This window comes from Oryctolagus cuniculus, chromosome 4 (genome assembly GCF_051225735.1).
Source record: "Oryctolagus cuniculus isolate XC-2025 breed Fujian yellow rabbit chromosome 4, ASM5122573v1, whole genome shotgun sequence".
Classification (NCBI taxonomy): Eukaryota; Metazoa; Chordata; class Mammalia; order Lagomorpha; family Leporidae; genus Oryctolagus; species Oryctolagus cuniculus.
The window spans coordinates 5025001-5037760 of NC_142870.1; the positions used below are offsets into that span (position 1 = coordinate 5025001).

Sequence of the window (12760 nt, forward strand, 5' to 3'; positions counted from 1 at the left end):
CCCTCGTATGCACCCCACCTGCTCTCAGGCACAGGGCTACAACACTGTGCGGAATCAGCCCCATCCCCTTCGCCAGTCTTGACCCTAGTCTCCAGCCTCCAAAGCCCTGGCCCTCTACCCCTCCACAAATGTGTCTGAGCTCCTCTGTCTGGGATTCTCTCACTTCCCATCTAACGCCTCTGCCGCCATGATTCGCGATGCACAGGGCTGCTGAGCCGGGTCTTCGTGGCAGAGCAACCACGATCCCCAGCCTGGATCTTCTTCCATGAGAGGTGGAGGGGAGGGAGTGCCCATGTGTGCTTCCCTCTAGGGCCTTCATGGGAGCTGTCCCCCTTTGAGCATCATGGATCCTCCCCCTCTGCTCCTAAATCCCTCCGCATGAGCTCCGAGCTTGCCCACATGCCGGGGGAGATGCTTCAGGCCTGCCTTCTCTAAGATCTACTTTATTTCAGTAGAACCATGACTCAACGCCCGACTTTGTACCTCCGTGCAGTTTTTGAAATTCACCAGCAAGTAGGAGGGTCACAATATCGATGAGCTCTGAAAAATGCATGAAGCCTTTGCCATACAAGCCAGGAATGGTAATGCAGCCCTGTATGCGGACCCTGATATCAATCTCACATTATTTATTTAGGACTTTTCCTGGTTGCCGTTCGGGAAGGAAGATTCACTTACCAAGAGAGATTCATTTACAGGTTTTCATGACTGTGCTGCAGCATCAGTATTCAACATAGAGAGTGTGAGATCCGTGCTGCCTGGGGCGTGGGCAGGCAGCGCGTCGCCTGGGTCTGGGCTCTCTCATGCTGTAGCGTTACTGGAGTCTGGTCTCTGTGGTCTTTGTTGAAATTGCTAGAACTCAAACTAAGCATCCTCTGCTTCTTCAGTTTGCATCAACATCCAGGTGTGTCTGAGCACGAATAGCAAACCTGGTTAGGAACGATGACCGAGGCTTTGTATGTGTCCCCGGAGGAGTCAAGTGCCTGAGGCTTTGTATGTGTCCCCGGAGGAGTCAAGTGCCTGAGGCTTTGTATGTGTCCCCGGAGGAGTCAAGTGCCCAAGCACCGTGACTCACCTTCATTCCATGTGCAGTCTGGAAGGCGTATGCCTGAGTTCACGGCTCCTGACTTGCAACACCTGCAGGGCAGGAGAAAGACGCTGCCCCAGGGCCTTGGAATCTGTGGCCCCCAGAAATGCATGCTTGTGTCCCACACTTCTGCCCAAATTCCTGACAGACATGCACGTAATCGGCGCCACAGGCCACATGGCTCAGAGCACAGGCGAGACCCGGGTAGACTTGGCAGTGCTCTGAGCAACTCGGCACGCCTTCATGTGACTGACTTCCAGAACTACCTGGAGGCAGAGGTGGGTTTCCCACGCACAGCCCCTAACTCTCTATCTAGTGTTCTCCCTGTGCTGTTCACCTCCCATCTCCTCTGGCCCAGCTGGAGAAAGACCTTGAGATTTTTGCCTGGTGACCGCTGTCCGCTGGAACCCTCTCTTGTGCTCGTCTGCTCCCTGAGGACTGGCACTCCGAGCCTAAGGACCGCAAGTCCTTATTCTGGTTGAATTCAACCTTTTCCAAGTAAGGTGAGAGAGCTTGGATCATCCACATGAGGCTTTCTTATCAACAGCACCGCTGACACGGGAGAGGACAATTCTCTGTCGGGTGGGGCTGTCCTGAGCATCAAATACTATTGAGGTGCAGCCTTAGCCTCTGACAAATCAATGCCTCTTCTGGCTGTCCCTGAGCCACTGTGACAGCCAAGTGTCTTCAGGCATTGCCACAACTCCCCCAGGGCCCAAAATCAGCCTAAGAGGAGAATCCGTGGTTTCTGCACAGCGAGGGGCAGGAACCACGGTCTGAGGGCGGATGCACGGAGGGCACGTAGGTTCCCGATTTTCTGAGTCGCTTCCGTCTGGTTCTGCAGTAGTATTGACTGCACCGTCTTTCTTCCAGAGCTGAAGTCCATTCAGACTCCGGGGGTGAGTCTGAAGATACCAGGGAGGTTGAGCTCCCCTGGTTGCCAGCTCCAGGGAGGCAGGCTCAATCCACAGTTGTCACACCATCAGCCGGACAGCCCTGGCTTGATCACGCCTGCCGCGGAGGAGCATGGGACCCGCTGATTGGTGTCGGAGGCAGGCGGGTTCTGAACCATTTCAGGACTGGAGGCGAGGAGGGGATAATGACACCAGCATACAAAGTGGTGAGGGTCAGGGAGACATCAACACTGACTCATTTAATCCGATTGTCCAGAGACATCAGAGGCCCCGTGGCTCCCCACAGGGTAGCAACGGGAAGATGAGAAATGAGCATTATGTCAAATAATACGGCAGAGTGGTGCGACGATGGCCGATTGTACTCGTCCCTCGGGGCGGGTGGTGAAGCTGCTGCCTGGGCACCCTCTGGCAGGGCAGTGTGGGTGCAGCCTGTGTTCTGCAGTGAGGCTAAAGAGGCCAAGAGTGAGGAAGGGCTGGGCACGACACATCTTGAGGCTTAAGAAGAACTGCGGATTCACCAGGATCCTGCCCCCTTCCAGGCGTCCGCTCCCCCTCCCTCTCTGCTGCTGACCCGCAGTCCAGCTGATACGTCTCCCTCACCATCTGCTGCTCTCTGCCCGGGACTCCGTCTCTCAAAGTCCCCTTCTCCAGGGACTGGCGACTCCGTGTCTCTGTCCTCTGCTTCCTCCAGGGTGTGTGTGTGTGTGTGTATGCGTGTGTGATGAACCAAGACCTCGCACATGAGGTTAAAATAAAAGAAAAAACAGTTTGGGGAGCAGAATAGATTTGCAAATCAGGAGACACGGACTCAGCGAGAAACCAAACGAATGTTCCACCGAGGGCTTTTTATAGCCTGAAAAGGGGAAGGGAGTGCACACAGCTTAGCATTTGACGGGGCGGAGAGAAGCAGGACGGAGCAAGTCTGATGGCTGGAAGCCGGCACAGATCGGGCTGGTCATACATCCTGCAAGTCCACTGAACGTCCAGGGCAGTGTTGCTGGGCAGACGTCCGCACAGGCGTGCGAGGTGGTGGTGTCCTCTGTGGAAGGCTGTGGCACTGGTGGTCTCTGTGCTGGCTCCTCACAGGCAATGGTGCAAGAGAATCCCTCGTTCACAGGTGCCCGCCCCGTGCGGCTCTCGCTAAGGCTGACACACAGGACTCCATTTCCACTGACGTGGTCCGCAGCGCCCACCCTCTGGGTCCCTCCCTCCTCCCTTTCCCTCAGCGTGGCGGCCTCTCTCTCCGTCTCCTCCACCTTCCTCCCACCTGCCCCATCTGAACCTCCTCTGACCCCATCTGCATGGCGTCCCCGGCCCCAGCTCAGCTTCTCTGAGCACCTCGCTGCCCTAGGTGTCTGACGCGCCAGCATCCTTCACCCTCCTGGCTCTTCTCCAACACAAGGGGCTCGGGTCTCAGGAGCATGCCCCATGGGGCTTGTCGTCCATGTGAGCGCTCCTGGAAACCCAGAGGTCAGTGAGTGGGTCACAGCCCCGAAGACCCAGGCGGGACCCTGTTGGCCTCTGTCCCCCGTGCGTGTGTCATCTAGGCTTGTGGGGGGGGGCTAGCTGGGCTTAGCTCACCGGGGACAGGCTGGAGGTGCAGGCAGTTAGGTGAGCAGAGCTCAAGAGGGCGTGGAGGCGCGGCCAGGTCTGGTTCCCCCAGCTGTCGAGGGAGTCGCTTCTGCCGACACCAGCTCTTCCCACTGCAGGCCCATCTTCCAGACCTGGCAAACTGCTTCTCCAGTAAGAGCTCTCCTCCCACACCCCCACCTCTCTCTCTCTCTCTCTCTCTCTCACACACACACACACACACACACACCCCTCACTGTGCTGTGTTCTGATTGCTGTCTTGTATTCTGCTACCACCTCACCCCTCCTCGACCTGCATGACTTGCCTCTGTGTCTCGATGAAAGTTTTAGCACAAAGGAACCAGGACGGGGAAACAAGGCAGGACGTGAACTCAGGGGGCACTGCGTGTAAACCATCACCGAATCTCCAAGGGAACGCCACGGACGCTGGTTTATTGGAAACGGAGTGCTGATGCCGGCCTTGGGGCCCTGTGGGTGTTTGATGCAGTTAGTGCAGGGTCGCCAAGGGCATGTGTCCCTGCTGAGGTGAGCACCCAGGGCTTGTTGAGCGGCTCTGGAGTCCAGACCAACAACTCCTGGACTTCCCTTGGGTCACTACCACTCTGAAATACATGGCAACGCCGAGGGGGGTCCTGGCCGGTGAGATCTGGGGCGCTGCCACTCCCTGTGGACAGAGGGGCCTCAGAGAGGGTTCTGCTCGGTCCTGGGGGACGCTCCAGGAGACCTCAGAGCCCAGACCCAGGCAGCCACTCCCAGCCCAGCCCTCAGAGCGTCCTGGGGATGGGGCCGGGGTGCCTAGTTCCGCAGGGAGCAGGAGGCCTGGGAGAGCGACTTGGGCTTGGCCTGGTTTGAGAAGCAAGGACAGGTGCCAGGATGGCGCCAACCGTGCCCACAGTGGGCTCTGAGCTCAGCGCACAGGACCCGTGAGTCTCTGTCCGTGTTGCTGCCTCTGTCAATCCTTCCGTGTCCCTAGATGGGCGTGGCAGCACGGCTACTGATGGTGGAGCTGCTCAGGGCGGCATCAACGGGGAGGGCCCCGAGGCCACCAGGGAGGAGAGAAAAGGACGTCTGGAGTTTACTGTGGCTGCTGTGACAAAGTGCCACACGTAGGTGGCTTAAGACAGCGTTAATGTATTGTCACAGTCCTGGAGACCGGAAGCCCCAGATCCAGTGTCACGCGAGCTGGGCTTCCCCCAGGAGCTCAGGGAAGCAGCTTCCCTGGCTCTGCTGGCCTCTGGAGGTGTCAGGTGCCTGCATCACTCCAGTCTCTGCCTCCCGTGGCCTTGGCCGCCTCTCTGGGCCCCTGTGTCTCCAGTCTCCCCCACTTCTCTCACAAGGACGCACGTCACGGGACTTGGGGCCGACCTCAAGTCTAGATGATCTCATCCCAACACCCTCAGCTTCACTTCATTTGCCAAGACCCTTTCTGCAGATGAGGTCACATTCGCAGATTCCGAGGGAGACTTCTCGGACACAGCATTTTGGGGACCATTAATCAAGGCACAACAGAAACTGAGGCCGATGGAGGAGCTCCTGGCTCCCTCTTCTGGCAGGAAGCCAGCCCATAGCTTCAGACCCCTGTCCTGGAGGAAAGCTTTCAAACCAGTTAACTGAGGCAACCCCCAATGCAACCAGCTAGGGTAGCCTATTGTTATTCCCATTTTATGGATAAGGAAACGGAGCCCAGATACAGACCAGTCTGATAAATGCAGGCAATGTCTTCCCAACCTCTACTCTTCATCAGCACAGCCGGAGTTGAGGATAAGGGTTTCTCGCGTGAGACAGGAAGTTTGGAGGACAAGGATCTAAGAGGAGCAGGTGTGCCAGTGCCCCCAGGTCACAGGCCCCTGCTTCACCTCTCTCCCTCTCTCTCTCTCTCTCTCTCTCTCTCTGGAGCAGTGATCGCATGAGCTGTGTTGGTTTGTACAGGCAACTGAAGAACACAGAAAGTGAGGAGAGAATCCAGTTTCCCAAGCAGTATCTGAGCTAGCCCCGGGGCTGGCATGGTGTGGGCTTAAAGTCCCTGTGACACACAGAGCCCACCGCCAGATCCCCTGGAGTGATGGTGAGAGCGCGTGTACAGCCTGCACTCCACCTGCAGGCTGCCCAGTGCCAATCAGAAAGCACGCGCAGTCAGAGGGGGCATCACACCCTGTCATGGAGCCTCTCCTGCGACGTTGGATGCCCCGGGACGCGTGCAGACCTGCAGTCGCACGCGGCAGCCCTGGGGCATTTCCACTCCTCTACCCTGACCTTGTGATCCCCACATCCACGTGGGAGTCCCTGCAAGCAGGAGGCGGACGCCGTGGGCTTTGTCCTCTGATCGTGAACACGTGCCCGCCCCGTCCACCACCTGAGCATTCTCTAACCCAGCTGGGTCTGACGCACTGCTGCTTTGTAGGGCTGTGTGCAGTCATGGGAGTTGCTGGCAGAGACTTATCCCCAAATCCATTACAGCGCTGCCAGTGTGTCAGGTGTTCAAGATTGAGCTGGGTCTCTCAAACAGCGGGAAGCATCCGTGACCTACATTTCAAAATAACTGTGGAGGTAAACGCATTCCACATCTTCTCCAAGATTTGGGCAACATGAAAAAAATTATATTAACCATGTGCATAAACAAAAGAGAACACATAGAATTTGCCTATTTAATTTTTGAGAATGGAGACAGGTAATCCCTTTTAGGAAACTGGCTATATAAAAATCCAGATTTCAAAATTAGTCATATTAGAGTACATTGATTTACATAAAAATGTTCTCCAGATTACAAAATAATTTTTGTTTATTTCGTAATGGCAGCTATGTCAATGCTTTCATGATATTTGTTTGCAAATGACTAACCCCACAATAGGTAAAATTTGAAAAATATATCCACTACAATAAACAAAGGTAAACAATTTGCAATGCCATGGGGCTTCACTTTTTATTTTAATTTATTTATTTGACAGATAGAGTTAGATAATGAGAGGGAGAGACAGAGAGAAAGGTCTCCCTTCCGTTGGTTCACCCCCGAAATGGCTGCTACAGCCAGTGCACTGCGCTGATCCAAAGCCAGGAGCCAGATGCTTCTCCTGGTCTCCCATGTGGGTGCAGGACCCAAGCACTTGGGCCATCCTCCACTGCACTCCCGGGCTACAGCAGAGAGCTGGCCTGGAAGAGGGGCAACCAGGACTAGAACCTGGTGCCCACATGGGATGCTGGCGCCGCAGGCAGAGGATTAACCAAGTGAGCCACGGCGCCAGTCCTGGGTTTCACTTTTAAAAATTGAAAACTTTCATGTCTCAGGAACAAAATGAACGCATGTGGTGTGATATACTCGTATCTTCAGCATCAGAGCCTGTAATATCAGAATGCTTGCCATCATTCACTTTTTCTAAGCAGAAGTCGATACGCATCAATTTACCCAATCTCTTTTTGCAAGAATGCCAGATTATGCCACTTCTTTCTTTAAAACTTTTCCAGCTGAATATTTTATTTATTTTGAGATAAGATATCTTTAATTTACAGTACAGCCAAGGGCTTAGTGGCTCTAAAGAATTCAACAATAAGGGCCGGCGCCGTGGCTCGCTTCCAGGCCAGCTCTCTGCTGTGGCCCAGGAGTGCAGTGGAGGATGGCCCAGGTGCTTGGGCCCTGCACCCGCATGGGAGATGAGGAGGAAGCCCCTGGCTCCTGGCTTTGGATCGGCGCAGCACGCTGGCTGTAGCAGCCATTTCGGGGGTGAACCAACGGAAGGGAGACCTTTCTCTCTGTCTCCCTATCTCTCACTGTCTATAACTCTACCTGTCAAATAAATTTAAAAAAAAAAAGAATTCAACAATAAAACAAAACAAAACAAAACAAAAAACCATAGTCCGGCATGAAAATAGGTGAGGGCCATAAACAATAATCAAAGGAAAATATTTTCAACTTAACTCATGTAAATTTTAAAATAGTCAGAAAATCATTAAGACTACAGTGTATAATACATATAGTAGCAGGGAATATACAGTAATATATAATAAGAACATTTACAAAATTTGTATATATAGTAGTATATAAGACACGTAATAGTATTTACACACACACAGAGGGGGAGAGAGAGAGTATATAATTCCAAACAATGACTTAAAGTTGGACAAAACATTGTATTTGCAGCAAAACTGATACACACAGGCATTTCTTTTGAGTTTGGTCTTGATTTTAGCTGCCACTTCTAAGGGAGAACATGTGGTATTTGTCTTCCCGTGTCTGGGTTATTTCACCCAGTCTGATGTTCTCCAGTTGATGTCACTTCTTGCTGCATGAGTGTCACGGCCAATCACTGTCAAGGTATTAATCATCGGGGTTTCCCTTTGATCCAGTCCACCCTATGAACCCAACATTGAATCAGAGTGCCTTTGTGCAGCTGGGATCACTGAGTGAGTTACATGCTGCAGTTCTGAATGACATCATAGAATTACTCATCATCATCTAATAGGATAAAGACATCCCGAAAATGTCAGTGGGAAAATGCTAAGTGGATTCTTGAATCATAAAGACCGAGTGGCCTGCCAAGGTAATACAAGGACGTGGACATCATTCAGTAAAAATTTCCCGAGAATAATGTCATCGTTGCTCCTATCCTGCGGGGAGATCCTTAGGAAAAGCCACAGCATTTTGGCAACGCTCTGATTCTGCATCATACTAACTGCACCTCCCAGCACCTGGCCTGGCTTTATTTTCTTCCTGGTCCTCCTACGCCATTGGGTGGCCTCTCCCTCTACTGAACTGCTGGTTCTCTTTCGGTGGGAAGACTGCCAGGTGGTCTCCCAGGTTCTGAGGCTAAAATCACCGAGTCCAGCTCTGGCTTGACTCCCGTGGTTTTCCCACGCCCCTCCCACTGCCTTCAGACCCCGAGGGCCCAAAGGGAGGGCGAGAAAGGCTGGGCCAACTGTTGTGAGCTTACAGGGAATGTTTTAAAGCAAAACGGGAAGGTTCAGTTATTTTAGAGTCAGATTCTATCACTAAGGGAAAATGCACACTAGATATCAACTCTTGCGTGTCCCCCCAACCTCATTAAACCAAATCCACGATCCTTTGTCACTAAAATACGACCTCCCCCTACACACACATCCTCTCACAGTTAACAGTTCCATTGCCCGCCTGTCTCCCAAGCTGGACTCCGGGAAGGGATCACTCTTCACTTTCACCAGCCCCACCTGTCATCAGTTCTGAAGCTCTCTTCCTTGGACCACCTACATGGCCCCAGTCTCGTTCCCTTACACCCCACAGGTGCCCCCTGAACTCACACCGTCACCATGTCTCTCTCACCTGCACGGCCTTCTACCCGCTCTCTCAGGTAGGCGGCTCCAGGACCGCACAGCCCTAGCCCCTTCCGTAGTCAGAGCCGCTCACCTGATATGTCATGAGTTACAGGAGTCCCTCAGCCGTCAGGATGGCCAGGAAGAACCCCCTGAGGACACGCAGCATGCTGCAAACCACCCCCTGTCTACACAGATCTTGAAGTGAGAAAGGAGGGAAGCATTGAGCTCGAGAAGGAGGACTGGTCCCCAGTCAGCAGAGACTCAGACGCAGGGTCTGCCCAGCTCAGCCTTGAAGTGCTGGTTGCAAAGTGCATCTAGCAGCTGGGCCCTCTCCGCGCTCATGCATTGTGGGAGGGTGATGGACGGACTGGGGTGCATTAAAGACGTGGACCAGTGCCATGGAGATGAGAATGAAGAGCAATCTGTGGCTACAGTGCAAGCAGAATGAACTGGAGAGGAAGGGCATCCTGAAGCCTCCTCCAGAGGATGGTGACATTTAACAGGCTGGGGCGGGCAGGAGACAGACGCTTTGGGGGATGAGGATGGGAGCAGGGCTGGCCTTTGTGAACCGTGTTTGCAGACCACAGCATTTAAAATTCCGAATGAGCATCCGTGTTAGAAATGCCTAGCAAAGCGTCTGAAGTTCAAGTATAGGGCTCAGGAGAGAGAAGGATGGGAAAGATAGGTGTGGGAGCTGTTTGTAGAGACTACCCAAGCAGCCATGCCTTTCGAGAGAGGGAGCTGAGGGCAGGGTCCAGGGACAATGTGGCTTGAAGGGGTGAATAGAGAAAAGGAACCACGAAGGTGAGTGACAAGTGGCAGCCAGGCGTGCAGGAGGGGCTCTGTGGGGTCACGGGACCATGGCAGCTGAGTTCCAAGAACAAGAGCATCCAAAGTGTGACACCTTGTCACAGCACAAGGAGGATGAGTGCCAAGAGGAAGCCATAGCATTTGACAATGAGAGGTCACAGGTGACTTCAAAAGAAATGACTTCAGTAGTTGACAGTGACAGAAGCCGTGTCCGTTCCGGTTTTCCAAGAAGCAGATGCCAAGGAGGACTAGACATGCAAGGATTCGCTGAGAGAAATCCTTGGGCAGAATAAAGACAGGACGCAGGAGTGGGCGGGAAGAGGCAGAGAACCACGGTGCAGGTCTGACACCCGGGAGAAGAGAAAGGGGAGGAAGGACCGGGTAGAAGAATCTGAGACCACAGCGCTCGTCCAGGAAGGCTGCAGCCTGGCTGACGGGGCTTCCCTGAGCAGAGCTTGTGTGTTAGGGAAATCCTGCACGGCACAGACACCGTGCTCAGGAGAAAACCCCGCTGGGCTGGTCCTTGGCTCAGGGGTCGGGCGTGCAGCCGCTCACCGTTGCCAACTTCCCCCTGTAAGATCTGCTAGTGAAGGAGCACAGAAGCAAAAGTGGTGAACTTGAGAGGGAAGCAGAGAGCCTGAGCCTCTTGTCCCTGCCAGCCCTGGATCCACAGACGGCACGGCCAGGACAGAGACACAGAAGTGCAGCAGATGAGCGCGGCCTGGGAGGGGTACCTGCTGTGCTGTCTTCCCCTGAAGCCGCCCTAGAAGGCTGGCACTCCATGGCCGGCCGAGGTCACACGGCTTTGTAGAACGGCCGAGCCGAGAGCCGGCCTTCCAGTGTTCCTTCCTGGGTGTCCCTGGCTCCACGCACAAGCTCCTTGCTCCCCCCAGCACCTCCAGTGGCACATGGGGTCCTGTCTGCGACAGACCGTGCTCCGTGGACGTGGCTGCCTTTGAGGTAATGTGTGTTTGGGAGGGTCTCGTCACCTGCATTTCTCTGGTGCACACCTGACAATGAAGAGCCCAAGATACCACACGACAGGGCAGGGCACAGAGTATGCGGATGACCCCGCCTGCCTGTGTGGCACGTGCTGACGAGGCATCCTGAAAGGCGTGCCCACATGCAGTGGCATTTCCACCACTAAACCCTGGCGGGCCGCTGTGAGCACACAGGGGCTCCCCGCACTCCTGAGCGACTGCAGAAACCCACTAACTTTCTGTGTCTGTTCACAGGTGACCTCATCCACTTGCCTCCATACCTTAGAATGGACTTCTTGTTGAACCGAGGTGGCCCGGGCACCAGCAGGGACCTGAGTTTAGGACAAGCGTGCCTGGAACCTCAGAAAAGTCGGACCCTGAAGCGCCCCACGATCCTCGAGCCCATCCCGATGGAGGCCTCCTCCTCTACCTCCTCCACGAGAGAGGGGCAGTCATGGCAGCAGGGGGCCGTGGCCACATTACCTCAGCGGGAAGGGGCCGAGCTGGGACAGGCAGCTAAGATGAGCAGCTCCCAAGAATCGCTGCTCGACTCTCGGGGCCATTTGAAAGGCAACAACCCCTACGCCAAGTCATACACCCTGGTATAGCGGACAGCGTGGCTGGATCGCCGTTGTAAATACGATTTAAACCATTCAATCAAAGCTACCTTTTTTTTACAGAATTCCAATATTTATAATGAAAGAAAATTGCCAAAATATATTAAAAAAAAGAGAGAGAGAGAGAAAATACTGAAACCACAGACAGTGCAAAGACTGTCCTGCTTTTTTTCCGTCTGAGTGTGAGCTCCATCCGCCTGGGCGTCTGATTTTTTGGGAAAGAAGTCCAGTTTTATGATCTTCACAGGCTACTGCATTTTTACTGATTTTCTACAAAGTGCATGGGGGACTAATTCAACCTTCCGACTGGAAGTTCTATCACACAAGGGTCAAGAGAGAAAACAGAGGGGGGAATTAGCCCATTTGTGGATTTAAAAGGAACACTGGTTTGGGGGCAGGGGACAGCTCTCGCCACGCCCGCACACCTTTCTTTCCCATTAGAAACTGTGTCCTCGGTTTGATCTTCTGTTGTTAATTAGGATGAGTGCCGTCAGTGAAGGGGTGGGGGGACCGATTCTGTTCTCTTTTTGGTTTATTTTTTAATTTAATGAGACACTCTTTGCATTTTGTCTAAGCGAAATAAACAAGAAAAGGTCGTCTGCCTTTATTTCTACGTCTGCTTCTCTCCTCTGGGCCCGATGCCTGCGTCCTGCTTCCTACGCACACTTGTGCTGTTGAACACCAGGCCGGGACCCAGAACCCAACCCACGTAACCAGAGGAGATGCTGACGCCCAGTGCAACTGCTGCTGCCAGGCTGGGGGGCACAGAGGTGGACTGGCCTCGGGCACTGCGGGGGGCTGGCCAGAGTGGCCTAAGCCATCGTGAGGCTCTGCCCGTGGCAACGGGGCCTCTCGCTAGACCAGAGGTCAGCAGGCTGCAGCCCAGGAACTGACTCCCCGACTGCTTTCGTAAGTAAAGCTTGACTGGAACAAGGTCAAGTGCGCCATTTGCCCATCACGAGGCTCCTTGTGTGCCACGAGGCAGAGTGGAGTAGCTGCGACAGAGACAGTAAAGCCCACAGAGCACAACCCTGCCCTATAGACGCACACTCAGCCCAGCTCACATGAGAAAGGAGGAGGACCCTTCAAGCTTCCCACCCTCCAGGACCCGCCCGCCTTCCCTGGCCTGCCATCGCGATTTGCAGTAACCATCTTCATGTGCAAGGCCTCTTCAAAAAGTTCATGGAAAATGGAAGTAAAAGACTTGTTTATTTTGGTGCAAAGATTTTTTTTTTTAATTCTTCCTAACACGTTTCCCATGAACCTTTTGAAAACCCCGTGTGTGTTGCCTGCAGCCCACTCCTGTGCCCAGAGGAAAGCTACTGGGGAGTTGAGTGATATTCCTCTGAAATCTAAGTTTCTACTTCCCTGCCTCTCAGTCTGGTAACTCACCGACGGGCGCATGCCAGCAGAGAGCCTGCTCAACCACAGCGTGGACTGCATTGCCACGCGGTGGCCCTCACACGACACAGTCCTCCTGTGGCA

At 53.8% G+C, this 12760-nt stretch overlaps 1 protein-coding gene across 3 annotated transcripts in view; it reads left to right on the plus strand.

Moving 5' to 3' along the window:
- The window catches only part of DSCAM (DS cell adhesion molecule), a 718036-nt gene extending 706154 nt beyond the window's left edge, over positions 1-11882 (plus strand). For all 3 annotated transcript variants that reach the window (XM_089330520.1, XM_070071799.2, XM_089330522.1), the window contains one exon: positions 10914-11882. In XM_089330520.1, the coding sequence (XP_089186646.1) occupies positions 10914-11266 (353 nt within the window). In that variant the 3' untranslated portion in view covers positions 11267-11882. The remainder of the gene's footprint in view (positions 1-10913) is intronic.
- The last annotated feature ends 878 nt before the right edge of the window (positions 11883-12760 follow it).